Source organism: Passer domesticus, chromosome Z (genome assembly GCF_036417665.1).
Source record: "Passer domesticus isolate bPasDom1 chromosome Z, bPasDom1.hap1, whole genome shotgun sequence".
NCBI classification, from domain to species: domain Eukaryota; kingdom Metazoa; phylum Chordata; class Aves; order Passeriformes; family Passeridae; genus Passer; species Passer domesticus.
Window position 1 is genome coordinate 57,830,290 of NC_087512.1, and position 17,808 is coordinate 57,848,097.

The window sequence follows — 17,808 nt, forward strand, 5'->3', positions numbered from 1 at the left end:
CCCTCACCACCGCCTCGATGGGCTCGGGTTGCGCTGTGGCTTGTTCTTGGGGAGCACCCCAGGGCTAGGCAAGACCCTAATCGCCTTCACACCGCTAAGTCCATGAGGGCGCGAGTTGATCTGATTATCACTGAGCTTATACTTGCGGCCCGTTTACCGTCAGCCTAAACTTTCTCTGGCTGCATCGAATACTGACTGTGCAGTAATCAGGCCTACGAGACTGATGTGTATGGTATAATGATCATTCCATCTCTGGGTTCTTGCTGGTTTGATTTTGTGGGAGCTCGTGTACAGTCTTTTATCTTCCTGCTCCCAACTGTAAGTGGGTTTCATTACATGTGTTCCTGGAAATGCTTGCACTGTGTTTTGTGTATGAAATACATTTTACTAAGAAGATCTTAGCAGAACATTAGTATTTACCTACCTCTTCTAGCAGACATTTTTTCTTTAATATTGAGATCTGTTTTGTCCTTAATTCAATACTATGCCCAAAGTTAAGACACAACGTATAGTGCAGATAGGCAGTAAACTGTTCTCATCCCGCAGTAATAAAGAAAATATAGTTTCTGTAATTTTCCCTATTCTGGAGCTAATAGTTCAGCAGAAATTGCCGTCTTCGTAGCAACATCCATGAAATGTTGCATAAAGAAGCATAATGGCAGAAAGAAGTGTATGCTGGAACCCTGCTGCAGTCAAACAGAAAGCAAGACAGTTTTTTCCTGCATTTTGGGTATTTTCTTTAGATCTTCCAGGTTTTTAAAAATAATTAATATGAAGACCTGTTGTTCTCTGGACATTATTTTTTGTTGTTTTCACAGCAGGAATTTCATTTTTTCCTCAGAAAAGGAAATGGTGATAAAATGTTCAGCCATGAGCAGGTAACACACACACAAAAAAAAGCTATTTTTGAGTTAGACATGATGTTAAACATGCTCCCTTTCACTGTTAGTGGAAAAAAAAAAAGTTTATTTTTGGAATGTCTTTAATTGCAAACATACTTTAAGATTGTGTTAATGTTTTCCTTTCCTATTTTAGGTGTTTTGGGAGAAATCTTGAATACCCGCTGAGAACACTAAAGCAAACACGTACAGTGTCTGGAAGACATACAAAGTAGCAAGAAGTGGATTCCTGAGATCCACCTTATACCTTGAGTGGACTTCTATTTATTTTTTTAAACTTTTTAATATTTACAATGAATGGGCACAGTGATGAAGAAAGTGTAGGAAATAGTAGTGGAGAGTCAAGGTAAGCACTTGTTTATTTCAGTTATTCTTAGTTATGTATTGTCTTACATTTTGTTTACTAAAACTAATTTATATTTCAACTGAATGCTGAAATGTGGTGGTTGGCATGCAGATCATAGTTAGAACTGGCTTTGCTTTCTTACAGGTGCTTAATCTGCCTGTTACATTCACATCATTTCAGCTAAGAATGGGAGTGATCATGTGTATGTCTTACATAATAAAGCTGAAGTAGTATTAAAGCCATGTCAGCATCCAGCAGCATAGTGACTCTCTTGAGAGAAAAAAATGCCTGCAAAAACAAATTCAAAAACATTTAATTAAAGTATTAAAGCTATCCTCTGTAAAGTGGAAGGCACATACGCATAATATACGTTGTATAAAACCCTAGCTAGGGTATCTTTAAAGGAGCAGTGGTTCACTTCAGTTTTTGATATTAAATACTTTATGGTTCTGTCATTCTTCATGTCATTCTTCGTGAGCTGTCCGACTTGTGTAGCTGAAAGTGTTAATTTTGTATTTGTTTTTGGGAGTGAAAGGGCTGTTGTCCAGCCATGTTCTTAACTAAAAACAAACCTAAAATCAGTCCTCTGATGTCAAATTACAATCTTCTGTCAAGTGCAGAACATTGAAATGTTTGGAAGAGTCTGATTAGAATGTCCTTGTGTCCCTGGGTGACAGCCAGTTTGTAGGGCGTGGAACTAAGTTCACTTACTCGAACAGTTCCAAGTTCAAAAAGCCCCTCCTGTGCTTCAAAGGTTAGATTTCTAAAACTAGAAATATTATAAACCTAAAGGTTTAAAAATCAACTTACCAATAAAAGGTGAGGATTAGACTTCTCCTCTAAGAGGTGGTTTGTGACTGCTGTTTTTCTGCCCCTCTTCCTGTCAGATTACAACCTGTTCAGCTTGTTAGCTAATTCTGTCAGTCAGAGGGCCGTAAAGAAAACTGCGTTCTGCAGACTATGAAACTTCCAGCTGGGTAGAGAGAGATATGAATTATTGTCTCTAGAGAAGAAATGAAAGAAGAACATGTAATTGCCTGCTAATCAGCCAGCCTGTGCTGGCCATCAAACTTCTGCAGTGTATGATGGACTGGGAAGACAGGGAAGAGAGAATTGTTTAGGTGACCCTGGGTACAAATCACAAGGAAATTTATGAACAGTGAAACTAAAGACACTTTTATAATTCTTGGGTATTTTTATGTCAGGATTATGACATGCAGAGTCATTTATGTCAGGATGTTGACATGCAGAGGTGTCCTAGACAGACTAGAAAGTAGATTTTCAATTTTGTGAATAATTCGTAGCTCAAACGCATAGTAATTTTTGAAGATTTCTGCTTCCCATAAAGTTGATATTGTTACAGTTAACAAATTATTATAAAGTCACTTCTGGGGCAAAATATTGCTTGTTACTTTAAAAAAAAAGGCAAAACAAAACCTTCCAAAGAACATGAACCTACCTGGCACAAGTTAGTGTGTATTTTCTTACTGCTTGAAAGAAGCCACCTTGCTGAAAGTCTGTGGAGAAACTATTTTGTATTGAACTGTCATTGCCCATAACTATCTGTATATAAAAGTTATTTAAAAGTTCATAAGTTCATAAGACTAAAGATATTAAATGTCATAAAGTTCCCGTGAATTTAATGAAAAATAAATATCAGGAGGATGCACAGTACTCAAAACTTCATGTTTGCCTGGAAAGTGAAACTTTATTCTTCATCTTAAACATCCTAATGAGCACATCTTAAAACTTAAAAAAAAATTTTAAATCCAAGCAACTGTTTTTCCTAGGCTTGTGTCACTTGATAACCCCGTAATTAATTCAAATGCAGGCCTTGGAAAGTTTATTTTCATGTTTATTATCAGAAAGCTTTTGGTCAAAGTGAAGTGAGAAATTTTGACATTTTAAATGATGGAACTCTCTTCTGTCTAACCTAGTTCTGTTATTAAAATAATGCAGAATATTTTTATATGACTTATCCTTGGGTTATATCTGAGTGGTTTTTTACTTTAATGTGTAGATTTCCAGTACTCTAGATGATTTTCACTCTGAGGTGAGGTACTTTAGTAGGCTGCAGTTGTAGAGATCCTTTACTGTATCTTGGGATGTGTTGCTGTAATTATCCTTCAAATCTGGGTGTGTGAATTTTAGAGAATAGAGGTAGAAATCGGCAACAGAGTACGTTTAGTAAGCTTATAGTGATCCCATTCTATTCAGAAATGAAATAAGTGAAGAAAGAGCTGCTGCAGGGAGTGAATTGCAAAGAAGATCAAATTCAAGAATTAGTAGGAAAAAAGATGAGGTGAAGATGAGTACAGTGATCATTTAAACAGCAGCATTGGTGTTAAGTAGGAGAAGTCTTTGAAAATTTGTGTCAGTTTGCAAATTTGATACTTCAGAAGTGCAGTAAAGCAGTTCACTTGCCTTTGGTGTATGGTGTCAACTTCTGTGCCTGTCATTCTGGAATGATAATAAATACATCCTGATGTAGCACAGCTACCATCATTACTTCGGAAAGTTAAGCAGTTGGTCATGGCTGGATTTACAAAAATACACCAGCACATGGTGTTTTATGGAAACACCATGACTTGAAAAATTTGTTGAAAGCTTGTGGTATTCTCCGCAGTAGGAGGGCTGGAGAAGGCACTGATCAGACCTTTGACTTGATGGACTGTGGTAAGGGATTGTAGCTTGCCTTTATTCACTGTGTCTAGCTATGAAGGTGATTATTTTTCTGAAGTGAGAGGAATGAACAGTTTGCCACAATGCTTCATATTTTTCCAGCATTGCATCTGTTCATCTGTCTGCTAGATCACTAGAAAACTTTCTGTGGTTGCAGGTGTTTGTCCTGAAGTTCTGTTTTGCTGCAGTTGGAAAAGTGCATGGCCACACCATTTGGAGTTTGTTTGCCTATTTCAGCCTCTGAAGCTCTAAATCAGTACTAGAACTGGGCATGATGGAAATTACTGTAAACATTGTTAACTAGTCTTGTTGCTTGGTGTTCCAGTTTCTGTCCAGTAATCACAGTGGAGTCTACTTTCCAGTTTCTTGTTTACTAGAAATAACTATTCTATAATGGTTTTATGTAGCTCAAAGTAAAATATTACAGATACTGTTCATCTGGATAGCAGGTGAGTGTAGACACAAAGACTTATTAGCAGTATGCTGAGAAGCTTACTCAAGCAGAGCATCTTTGTATAGCGTTCTTGACAACATTCAGTATAATTCATCATACAAACATCAATATGAATACATACATTCAAGTTACATAGCAATAAGAAAGTTTAATCATCAAGGAAGGACAGTTGTACCTGAATTGCAAGAGAAGTGCCAGGTAGAGCAAGGACTGCAGCATTGAAATGTTGGCACTATTTGAATAACAATCTGATTTTCCATCTCTTTGTTCTTACGTGTTTCTGCAGAGCAAGGTGTATAGGACTTGAGCATACCTTTCTTTCCTGTGGTAAAAAGACTCAGTGTAGCTTGAGTGAAAGGTAGCTGGCCATTTTTTGCAGTAAGCAGGAAACAGCTGTTTACACCAAAGACTTCTACAAGTCTTTACACACTTGAAAGTTGCTATTAAAAGAAGAGAGGAATTTCAGTGGGTTTAATTTGTTTAATGGATTGTGTAATCTGTGGACCACGTAATTAAGTAAAGAGTAAAGACTTGGTCAACAGGCTTCAATTTATTATATAAATGCATGCCTTCCATAGAGAGTAACAAAGATTCGTTTAAAGCAACAACTAAGTGGGAATTAGAATAGAAATTGAACAAGCATATTTGCAGAATTACTTGCATGCACTGGCTTCTTTTTAGTAGGAGTTTAATAGATGATATTTGTGAAAATGTATGTATACATCAAGAGAAAGCATATATATAAAACTGTATATATTTAGATGCATATTTGCTGCACAGGAATTCTCAGATCAACAAAAGTGCCTGAATGATAAAGAAAACTGTTGGTAGCATGTACAGCTAGTGGATAAAGCTAGTGGATAAAGCAAGCTCTTTGCAGTATTTTTCTTCTTAATTAACAAATGGTTATTTTATCAGGAACAATCTCTTAAAGAGTTAAGTGTACTAAAGCATGATAAGGTTAAAAGCATCTTTTCCCTTATTTTTCAAAGAGTTCAGAGACAGCATGTATCCAAACCAAAGTATTTTTTTTCCTAGAAACCTTTCCAATGAAAAGAAAAAATCAAAAATTCATGATCTAGTTCTTGATTTGCATCTGTGATATTAAGTTTGGTTTTGTTACCCCTGCTGAGTTTATCCTGGTGTTTTGTCTAACCCAACTGGATGCCACATACCTGTATCACACATTTTAAATTAAATTCCTTTATTCTAAGAGTTTCAAGATTTTAGCAGATGCAGGCTTTTCATGTTCCTCAAAACAAAGTGAAGTGTTGTGATACCAGCAGTGTATACATCAGACTTGTCCAGATGTGGTCCCTCAGCTGGCTTCAGCTGTTTTCTTTGGTTGGTTTTTTGTTTGTTTGTTCGTTTGGGGTTTTAAAGGTTCATTTTTGTTTGTCTGTTTGTTTATTAAATTCCATGTAATACTTTTTTGCTGGTAGTCTCTAAGGAGCTTCTAGTAAAGACATCATTGTATTGTTGGTGGATCCAGCTGTGTTGAAGGTTTCTCAGATTACACAACATAGTAGTAGACCCCTGGGTAATCACTGATGCCTCGTGCCTGTGAAGGGTTCCTGGAACAACTTTGTGTTCTTAAGATGTGTGACTTGCATCTTTCAAATAAAGACTTTCAATGTAGTTCATAGGGTCATGAAAGTTGGTAGGTAATCAGTTTAATTTTGATAACATTGTTTTGTTTGCAGCAGTAACAGCAGATAATTAGTCTGCAGGACAGGAAACACAATGTGTTAGCCCATACCAGGAAAATTCAATGCAGTTCATACTCTGTAATAGCTGAGGACAGGAAATAACATTTGGCAGATTGAACATTATACTCTTTGTGCCTTCTGTTCTCAACTGGCAGTGATGAATAAGATAAATCTACCTTATGCATTGTAATTAAGTTAAATAGTTAAGATTTCTGGAAGAAATAAGACTCGAAAAGCTTACTGTTTACACAAGTTTCTTACTATTTACACAAGCATTTGTCTATAGAAACGTACGTACAATTTTATGAGTTTGGCATTTAGTATTTGTTACTTCTGCAGTTTTTGAATGGGCTCTTCATATTCCTTAAGCTTTTCTTCCATCAGCTTGTTTTAAAAAACCCAACAACAAAGCATCAAAGGAGACAGTCCATTGTCATCTCAGATAAGTTTCAAAGAGTCTGCAGATAGTAATCTCTTTATTTTTTAGTCTGTTGAGCTTTAGTTCGCTTAAATTGTTATGCTCTGTCTTACTAGCATTGAAACAGAATATAACTAAGGTAACATCATCTAATGAATTCACTTGAAATCAGTGATGTTAAATTAGCAGTTCTTGGATCAGTTATTATCGTAGACAGGAGTCTAAATTTTCTGTCAGCTCTTTCACGATGTGACTTGTTTAGCTTTCCATTTTAGGATGAGTATTCCTAGTGCCTAGTTTCTGATTGTATGATTTGCTCTAAAGGATAAGCTAGTGAAGCTGAACTTAAGACTGCGGCAGCTAAACTAATGGCTGCATGGCAGGATGCTTGCTTTAAGCTTGTCATTTCCCTAAAGTGTTTCCCAGTTTTATTGCATAGGTATTTATTTGGGGAAGTTGAAAAAAATTATATTTGTTTTAACCTGTTACCTGCTTTAGTACCTTCTTTAACCTATGTTGCTTTTCTTTCAAAGAGTTCACAAATAAATACTACATTCAGGCACAGATTTGAACATGTAGGGAGTACCCAGAGGCAGTGTTTGTTGAAAAACCAGACAAGACAAATTCTTTCAGGGTGTGTCTAAATTCCATACCAAATCAGATTTGACATGTGCTGCTGTACAGGTGGAACTATGAAGGGCTAGAGGTAAGAGATTTCTTAAGTGCCTATCCTGGAAAGTGCTCTATGTAGGCTTTACGCCTCAGTTTGCCAACATACATGAAACTAATTTTCATGTAGAACTTCCATCCTGACACCTGCTGTTCATTTTCAGTATATGTTGTTGGTCTGCTACTGGCAGTTACTCCTGACTGTTAAATTTTTCATGGTTACTGGAGTTTGTTTGCACAGTAAAGAAATAGTCTCACTTCAGCAGTACCAAGGAGATACCAATAAAGATTATTGCTTTATCCATCATGTTTGTTTCTATTTTCCGTATCCTTATGAGGGTCCACTGTTCTGCAGTCTTATACTAGCCTTAGTTTATTTTGGAGAGGGGAGGTTGGATTTTTGAATGTTTATTTTTTCTATTTCAGTTGGGCAAAGTAAATGCAATTTAAGGTTTCTTATTCAGGAGCCTCTTTAAACAAATAATGACATTTTCATATTACCTTTTAAAAAATAAGTATTACAGGTAATTTGCTTGGAGGTGAAGGAGGGAAAAAGGCTTATGTGACACAGAAGACAGGCTTAAATTTCGTTTTGAGTAGTTGAGATAAGTGCCTAAAAGCATAAATGGTCTTCAGTGGTTAATTGTAGCAAACATTGTATTACTGTATCTAGTATAATAACACCTCTGTAATGTAGCTTAACTTGCTTTGCTCTGTTTGCATCTGCGCTTCATGTTGTGGTTTTGATAGTGTTTACAATTTCGGGAGCCATTTGGCTTTTTGGAATTGTAGTCATTTGGGAAGAAGGTAAGAAAAAAAGTCAAATTGGACAATAAAGTACAGTTGGTTTGAGGAGGTCAGCAGTACAAGACCAGAGCAAGGAAGGGATAAAGATAATGTGGTGTGGTAAAGTAGGGTGAATTTGACAAACACATATTCATAACAAACATTCTTAGTTAACTGAGAATGAAGGCTGTTACACTGATAGTTCCTCTGATTATGTTAGGTAAAGTGACTGTTCTGTCAGGAGACTTGAATGAAAAAAGTAGGTTCTAGCTCTTCACTGTCCTGTAGAGAGACCATCTTGACTAAGTTTGGAAAGGCTGAGGGAGAGGCAGAAGTAGGTCCTAATTTGTGCTGCCTAAAAATGGAGTTTTCTTGTAGTTACCAGTTTTAATCAGGCTTTTTTTGGAAGAAAGAAAAAAGTAGATACAGGTGCACAGGCAAAATAAAAGGCTGGTTAAGTTGTATCTTGGCCATCTGTCCTGTTCTTCTTTAGGTATTTACAGGAGTGTAGGTGAGGTATCCACTTTTGTGCTTAGCTGAACTGTTTCCAATAGGGCAATTTAAGCAAAGACTTTGGCTTGTATAGGAAGAAGAATTGTCAAGAAATAACACACTTGGCATCTCTTTCTGTAAGATGAACCTTTAAGAGAGGGAACCAGAAGCCCTGTTCCTGAGACAGTATTTGTGTGATAGCGTTATGCAACAGCAGACAGGTAGTTGTTACAGTATTCCAGTCAGTATTTTGGAAAATACTTAATGTTCCTTGACAGCCTTCCACTATAAGTATGATACCAGAATCTCAGTAATTTGTAATGTCAATTCAGGTGATAAATTTTGTGAAAGTCAGTGGTGCTACTTTGCACTAATGAGTATTACTTGTTGCAAGGAAAGTTAGTCAAATTAGGGACCCTAGTTAAACTGTTTATCAGCTGATGCTTAAAGTTCTTTGGCTGGAAAATAAATTACTTATAGACTGTGCCTGGAAAAATGCAGGTAAAGTTAAAGAATCCCATAGGAAAACATGCAAACGAGAGCAACCAGATATTATGACTACCTCACTGCTATTATCTCCCTGTATTTTTAATACCTTCATTACAGAACTTAGGTTCTGTTTCTTAAGTGCAGGTAAACTGCCTTTCTATCAGACAGGTTCTTTGTCTTTATTGTAGCAATGATTTTAAAAGTAAAATTTTAGCACAGTATGAAATATTCTCACTTATAATTTGGTTTGCATTAATAGCTGATTCAAATATTCCGTTGAATATTTTCAGAAAATACATATTTTCTTCTTACTTCATATTTCCTTTCCTTTTCCACTTCAAGGAAGAGTAAACAATTTCTGCAATTCTTCTAATACAAGTTGTTGAAATCAGAGATTACTTGTTAAAATAAAATATTGCTTGTCTTCATGCTCTGAAAAGCTTTTAGACCTCTCTCCAGCTGATGATAATTATTTTTGCCTTGTTATAGCTGATTGTTGGGGTATCCCATTTCAGCAGATGAAGAAAATGTCAGCTGAGCTACTAAAAATCTGTCTGAAACTTCTGTATGCATTTTCCTCTGACCTTCAGAAACTCATACAATTGCATTTCACAAACTGGTAAATGGGCTCTAAATTTGCAGTGGTCCTGCTAAACACTGCGATGTGGTATAAGTTCTCTATGCTGTTGCCTGTTTTATTTGTCTCATCTGCAGTTCCATGTGCTAGGGGAAAGGAGAGAAGATGTTACACCATGTAATAGATGTGCTAAAATGGAATAATACCATAGACAACTTTTTTGTTTGAAATCAGTTTTGGGTTTTTTCCTAGATTCTGTGTTGTTTTCCACTGGTATATGCCTCAGTTTCAGGACAGCAGTCTGAAGAAATACTGCCTGATCATACCTGCTTGTTTCTTGCACGTTTTTATAGATGCTTAAGGATGTTTATGGGAACAGAGGTGGTTTTGAAAAGCTCTGTCTTCTCTCTGACACCATAGGGGACATTAGAGAGGGCAAAAATATCAGTGTCAGAAAAAGTTATTTTTATATATCCTCACAAATATTGTATTGTATTGGTGAGGACTGAATGTCTTTTCAAAGTGTGGCAGGGCATACTGTTCCCAGTATGAATTGTGTAAATATTTCTGTAACTTAGAGCAAAGGTAGGAGCAGTTAGAGAAGTTTTACGGTTCTGTTTCTTGTTTCTGCATTCCCCTTTTACTATAAGAAGATGACATATATAAATGCCTCTTTGAATCCCTGTGTGTAAATGTATATAGCTCTTCTTAAGTAATTCTATTGCTACTCTTAAGCTTAGCATCTAGCATACTAGGATTTAATCTGAATTACTTTTCATGTGGAAGAGGGTCATAGTTAATTTTGCAAGAGGGATATTTGTTTTTAGTAATCAAGGCTTGTTCCTTGTCTGGGTGAAGCAGGACATCTCTCCTTTACTTTTTTTTTTTTTATTCCTTAGTGCAGTGGTTTCCAAAATAGTTGTTGGTGCACTCCTGTCAATATTTCAGCCTGCATCTCAATGTATATATATTTCATTTATGAAGTGTATATATGTAATAATACTTGTACTAGAATCTACCTTTATAAAACATACACAGGAATTAGAAAATTTTAAAGTTATGAGATAAAGATTTAATATTTGAAAATATTAGATTTTTATTGGTAAAAGAAACCTTTTAGCACTTACTAGAAAAATGTTAAGAATATTCTTGTTTAGTAATGTCTTGGTTTAACATTTTGTGACACAGCGGCTTGAAGGTATGGTTCTTCTTAAGTTTATTTTGTTACCTTATTTTAATGACTAGCACATCCGAAGAAGATACCTAGCAACGATATATGGCTTCAGATGGAAGAAGTGCATTGTTTACTGCACTTACTAAGTCGTAGTACTATTTTTTTCAATCCTATCAGCTGATTGTGCAAAGGTTTATATTAAATTTTGTCTAGTAAATTTCCAAGTACCCTGTCAATAATTTATTTCATGCATGTTAATCTGAAGGGATTGCAGTTTTTATGTTTTTAACAAATGGGTTCAAAACGCACTGAAACTTCTTGGAAGATTTTTTAAAAGGTTGGAAATTTTTATCTCCCAGCATTTAATGTGTATAGTTACAATAGCTTTTTTTAGGTAACATGCATTGGTTTTAGCAATAAGATCATATAATGATGGAAACCTTTCCAAACATCTGTTTTCAAAATGCTGTCTCTATGGCATGAGTTTCTTTTGAAAACTTTCTTTTTAACTTTTTCACTGTTAAAATGTCACCTTCATTTGGAAAGGGATATATAAAGTCTGTTTATTTTTTTCAAAAATATCTGTTAGGTAGCATACAACTGGTAACAAATTATTTCCACAGAAATGGTCAGTATATTTCAAGCACTCTTCTTTTTAAAACAAACACCCTCATAGCTCACCCAGAACTAATATTCCTGGTCAACAGTGCTTCTTAGCAGTTCAACTTCTTATGGTATAAATACTTCTTTATGTTCATTTACTATCTTGTTACAAAATATAGTAGGTATTTTACTATTTAATGGACTTGTTTTCATAAAATTAAGAACATCAGTGACTTTATGCATTCTTCTGGCTCCAGATTCTTTGCTGCAATAGCTTGCCTATTGTTGATGGAGTGGATGAATTTACTTTGTACTGCAATCTCTTACCACCCTTACTAGACTCTGGTTTTTATTCCAGTCAAAGCAACCACACGTTCCTAGTTACATTTGCATAGTTTTTTCATAAAACTTCTTTTTTTTCACTTTTTAAAATTAAAAGTAGTTTACCGTTGATAAAGTAACTTTTCTAATGCTTTTCCTTTAGTGGCTTAGGAAAAGTAATTTTTTGTGTACCTCATTATTGAAATTCCTGAATTCAAGACATGTTAGAAACATCTGTACTTTCATCCAACTGTAGAGCAAACATTCTGAAATGGATGATTTGTTCTAATACTTGTTTCTTCAAATCTTCAGCAATGTTTTCTATATGTCTTTGAACAGAACATTTCTTTCTTTTTGAAAGAAATGTGCTTCATTTTGTCACTGTAGTTTTCCATGCATTATTTTAAGCAACAAAAATTCAGTTCTCAGATGGCATGATGGTTTTTGCCTCTTGATCTTAGGTAAGAAAACCTCAGAGCAGGCTGCTAAATGTTTATCACTGAATTAAAGGACATTTTTTAAAGTACAAGATTGACTATTATTGCATTACTTGAAACATTGCTGGAAAAAATGAAGGTTTATCTTTGTGCTCTGGATGGTTAGTTTTCAGCTGTCTTGCTAATTGTGGTGGTTTCATACTACCATTGGCTCAAGATATGATGCACATTTAGGGTTTGAGTAATTGTTAACATTGGTAAGTAATATTTTGGATAGTCTTGTTAACTGAAATTTTCTTTAATCCAACTTCTTGTCAGATGTCATTAAATTGTCGTTGTTTGTTACCTTGTACTGTAGTAGAGGTGTCTGTGCTGCCATTTTCTTTTCACACGCACTCAGAGTGCCTTCAGCCCATTGTTTCCTTACAGGACTCTTTCTAAACTACTCCATTCTGTAAGGGTTAGTTTGGTTAAAACTAAGTAATGCTATCCAGGAATCCACCTCATCAGGCAGAGACAAACTGCACACAGGTCTGTCTTACTGCACACAGAAGGAATGGAGCGATCGGGCCACTGTCACCTGTCTGGGTTGTGGAGCACATACTTGCCCCAGGGCCCCTCAACTGCCTTATGTGGCACTGGCCCATCAGATGTACGGGCTGAGTGAGCTTACAAGTGTCAAACTGTTGGCAATGAAGGGAGGCTGAGAAGACTGATTCAGTGATCAGAATCCAATTTTATTGTGGGACACAAATGCTTATATACTATTTCAGGGAGACTAGTAATGTGTACTACAATGATTAGTTTAAAATCACATACACAAACTTACGCATATAATAATATCTCTTGCTTGCAGAATGTAATGGTTTTTGGTTTTTTTTCCGGTAAACCTGTCTGATTTAATCTTCTTGCAATCTAGGTCTAATTTTCAAAGTTCCATTTGCTTTTACTAAGGCATCCTCTTACCAAATCTCTTATGTTAACCAGGTCCAAAGTCCGTAATCTGTCTTGTACCCCCAACATTCCAACATCATTTGTTAAATAGTTGAATGTTTGTAAAGTTGAATTTGGGCCTGCCTCCCCTTCCTTCCTTTCTGTCCCTTGCTGTCCTTCCCATCCTTTCCTTCTTGCATTTCATGGGTTGTCACTTTGGTTTGGGTGGGATTTTTTGCTTTGTTTGTTTGTTTTAGATAAAAGTAAAACTAAATATCAGTTCCAATATATTCTTTACATACCTCCACAAATTGTCTTTTCTGCTTGTGTGCATTCCTCTTTGAAAATCGTTGTCTTCATGCGACAGTTTTGTCTCATCAGTGAAGTGTGGTGAGGCTGGGAGAGGGGGGAGCTGTTTCTCTTTCAAGGAACACCTTAGGGCAAATACTACAGCTACAAGGCTGGCTCCTTAGACCATGATAAAGCCTTTAGGTAAATCCTAGCATTCCTCACATCAGTTTGAAGTATGGATTGTCTTTATCACTAGGAAGGCTGTCTTTAAGAGATAGTTTGTCAGTTAAGTCCTGAGGTAAGGTCAGTCTGGCTCATGCCATAATGCAACGACTCATTGCTTTGTGTAGGTCAGGACTACACGTGGAACAAAAATAAAAGTACGGATAATGTCCCAGTGATGTTACATCTGTAGAGGCAAAGTGCTAGAAATAATTGGTCTCTGTGTGTTAGGGTGATATGATATAGTAAACTGCTAGTATCTATGCTTAATAGAAGTAGAAATGAAAGACTGCTGCTACACTGGCTTTTCAGTAAGACTTAATTTTTACTGCTCCACTTTTTAATTATGGAATGCTTAAGAGATGTGGCTAGAAAATGCCACAGACATATTTAACTTTTCCATTTGTTGTAAGGGGAAATGTAATTCTTTATTCTCCTTTTTACGTAACTCTTCTCCCTTTGTCCTGAGGAAGTCTGTGCATATTGTGGTGGATTTGTTCATTTTTAGAAAAAGTTACATAGGTCTGTGCTTTTACTTCATTGCTGCTGCTTCTTACAGGTGTTTTGTGAAAAACAGATAAGGTGCTCCATTATATCGAAAGTGGATAATTAGTTGAGTCTGATATTGGTCTAAAATTGCTTTGCGTGAGATATGTGAAGAAACAAAAAAAACAATTGATAATCAACGCTATTCTTTCTATCTGCCTTGTAGATACAGAGCTTTAAAGCTAATTCATTCATTCTTAGACTGAAAAATCATATTCAATTTCTGTTTGAATAGATACCTAGTCCTGTTAGACTATTAGTAGAGGTTTTATTGTTGTTGTGTTGATACAAAAATATTTTCTTTAAATTACTGTGTTATACAAAATATTATCATTGGAAGTTCTAGACAAGTATTTTAATTTTTTTGTATGTATGGGAAAAGCAAAACAACAGTGTGCATCCAGAAGTGTATAAAAAGAAAATTTCATCTTGACATAAACATGCTCTCTTTTGGATTCTTGACTTATAGGAGGAACAATACTCATTTTCTCTGTAATATTGAAAATACTTCACACACTGAAAACTGAGCCCTAAACCAGTAGTTCTTGCTGTAGGTGCGTTTTTTTGCCTTATGTGCCCCATCTCTGTTACTGTTGGTTCAAATCCTTCATATTTCTCTGGAGGAAAGTCGTTTGATGTATGGACTGTTACAGCTATTGGGGATTTGCAGGTGTTACATCTCATGCAGTGCTGCTTGTCTTAAAGATCTGCAATTGTCTTTATGCAGAGCTTATTTATTATTCGACTTTCTACCTCCTTTGCAAACAAGAGCTTTAGGTTTCTGACTTATAGTGACTTTGTAGAGTTTGTGCCTCCAAGTTTCAGTGTATGAAAGTACATGATAAAAGAAACTGTCAGTTACTTGTTCTGTAGCGAGTCGACCGGAAGAAGTCAACTGCTAAGTCAACAGTAGAAATGAAAACCTATTTGTTATTCTTACCTATTTTTTTAATACATGCTGTAGTTCCGTGAAGATATCTGGGACTATGTGGTGCACAGGCAGAACTTACAGTTCACACAAGTTTCACACAACTGCATTAATTTGGATGATTATAGTTGAAGTAGTCTCTTCCCAACCTAGACTAGCAGTGTGTGTTTGAGCTCCTGTAGTGCTTTTTATGAGTTAATATAAAATGTTTTATGCGTGTATGTAAACTGACATAGATAACTAAGCTTTGATAAATGTTTCAGCAAGTTGTTGCTGTTACCCTGGTTGTAAAATTATTTCAGGCTACTCAGTTTGTCTTTTCCCCTTTCCTTGTTCTGATTTGACACTGGGATAAGAAAGCCTAGTAAGTTATTATTGGCGCTATATGTTTTAATTTCATTTGACTATTTTTTCTGTTTTGTGTATCATGTGTTAATCTCTGGTAGGGATCCTACATTGTCCTTCATACATGCTATCATATAGGGCACCTCTAAATCAGTTGTGGTGAACTTTTTTATTTGTTTTTTCTTCTTGTGATTTCTTGTAATTTCTCTCCTCATTCCTTTTACTTCTATGTGGAGATTTGTTTTGTAGTCTTGCATTTATTAGTAATGCAGTTGAATTAAGATTTTTACTCTTTGTCGATGTTACTGTGAGTTGTGATGCAGTTGAGTTGTATTAGGCTGCTCTTCTCCAAATCAGGCCAATCTATTTTGAGAAGCAAGGATTATGGAATAGCTGTTACTTTGCCGATCCTTCTTATAAGCCTAATGGAAATTCATTACCAGACTCAGAGCTTTGATGAGAGCTAGCTGGCAAGATAAGGAGCCCATGTTCTTTTCTTTGAATACTGTATGATCTACATCAATATCCACATGTTGACACATTGGTATTGTTTAACAGAGACCTTAGATGATAGTTAGCTGATCCCTTAGTAAATAAGAAAATCTGGCATTGCTGTAGAGCTCAATGCAAAAAAAACCCAGCTAAATAGCATTATCCACTAGACTTTGATTTTCCCTGTTTTAGTCCTTTTGGTTTTGAACTTACACTCAATTCCTGTGAAGAACATAAAACGACTTAAAATTTCCCCAATTGTTTGTCCCTGGAGATGTCCAAGAGGCATTTGGTCTGGTGCTGGGTGATAGGGTTTAGGAATTACAGTGATAATGCTGGGTTCACTGGATGATCTTGAAAGTCTCTTCCAATCTTGATGATTCTGTGATTCCGTCTAATAAGTGTAATTCTTGCTTATGTATCTAAGTAAACTAAATTTTTTTTCGTATTTTCTTTTATCTCCAACATTCTCTTCTCTGTCTGGTTTGCAGTGTTAGCAAGTTGACCAAGATGTATTATTGCACTGTTAGTTTCCCCATGCTACCTTAGAAAACTGGCACTTAGTTTTGGTTGCCTCTGTCTCTGTATGCAGTTAAACCTATGGTTAGTACTGTGTTAGTATGTGTGAATTATTTTACTGCTATATGGAAGCTAAATTAATTACCATCCATATGGCTTGGTGTTTTGCATAAGTTTTTGATTGTAATCCATGTTGTTAATGTCCTCTTTGAGCAAGCCTTGTCCTGCATGAAGGTACTTGATTCCTTTCCCCTCCTTCAAGATTCTGTGGGATTTACATGTTTTTGGTAGCTTTCTATGACTGGAACTTTGGCTGGTACTTATTTGTGTCTCTCATGCTGAGTTTTCTTCTATATATCTTCATTTACAGTTAGTGCTGCCTTCTGTAGTCTGCCATATATTTATGGCACTTTGCTTTGCTGAGAAATATGGTTATTTTATAAAGGTGCAATTCACCTAGTATTTAAAGTAAGGTAATATTTGTGTGCAAAAACTCTATTACAATAGTTTTACTTCTCTTAAGAAGACAATCACAGAGTGTCATTAATTTCTGGTGTAATTTAACCTCCTGTCATATATTGTATCATCATATTCTGTAACCTGCTTTTTGGGCAAGTGGAGTTAGTGTTACACCACCATGCCTGAAGTAAGACTTTGATGAAAGAAATTAGAAATTTCGGAGCAGCCTTCGTTTCCCAGCTTTCCTCTCAGCAAGTGCAAGGAACCCAGTAGCAACATGTTTCTCCACATCTTGCCCTTCAGGGCAAGGAAGCTTCACTGTGTTTAGTTTGCTGCTCTTCATTTTCCTGGTTGCTGGTTGCAGATGGGTGATGGAGGTGCACTCTGCAGGGATCTGTTAATGAATAGCTTCATTTCTTTTTTTCTGGCACAGTTTTGTTGGTGGCAGCAAAAGAAGAGGAGTGATTTTGCTTTGTTCTGCAGTTCTAAAATAGACGGTTGAGTATATTCTGGGACAAATGATCAATCTTCCCTCTCCCTCACCTCACCTCCAGCTGACTGTCAGCCTGATGAGTTGTGCTGGCAGAGACCAGCTGGGCTTTGATACAGTTTTGACTTTAACATTTTCAGTTCCAGTGTCATGTTTACTCTGGTTTTTCAGCATTCATGTCAGTGTGTACTTAATTAGAAATTATTTTGCTATGTGGTGTTTCTTTCTCATGTTATTTTTGAAATATAGTATTAATCTGGTAAGGAATTTTCCTAAAGTTTCAAACTCATCTACTCTGTGAAAAACAAATGCTAAAATTATAAAAGAAGTATCTTTAATTATTGTGTGTTCTAATTATGTTAAATCTGGTGTAAAATGAATATACAGATTAAATAATTTAGACAGCTCAAGTGTATGCCAAGGAAAGTGCTTTGGCAGAAGTCATACCACCTCTGACAAAATCAGAGTTGTCTCTGTGGGAGAAGTTTGTGCTTCTCTTTTAACAGAACACCACGGTCTGTGTAGTG

General features: G+C 36.0%; 1 protein-coding gene across 2 annotated transcripts in view; it reads left to right on the top strand.

Moving 5' to 3' along the window:
• The window catches only part of CHD1 (chromodomain helicase DNA binding protein 1), a 54,324-nt gene that overhangs the window by 1,053 nt on the left and 35,463 nt on the right, over window positions 1-17,808 (top strand). For both annotated transcript variants that reach the window (XM_064405709.1, XM_064405710.1), the window contains exon 2: window positions 1,036-1,245. In XM_064405709.1, coding sequence (XP_064261779.1) covers window positions 1,193-1,245 — 53 coding nt within the window. In that variant the 5' untranslated portion in view covers window positions 1,036-1,192. The remainder of the gene's footprint in view (window positions 1-1,035; window positions 1,246-17,808) is intronic.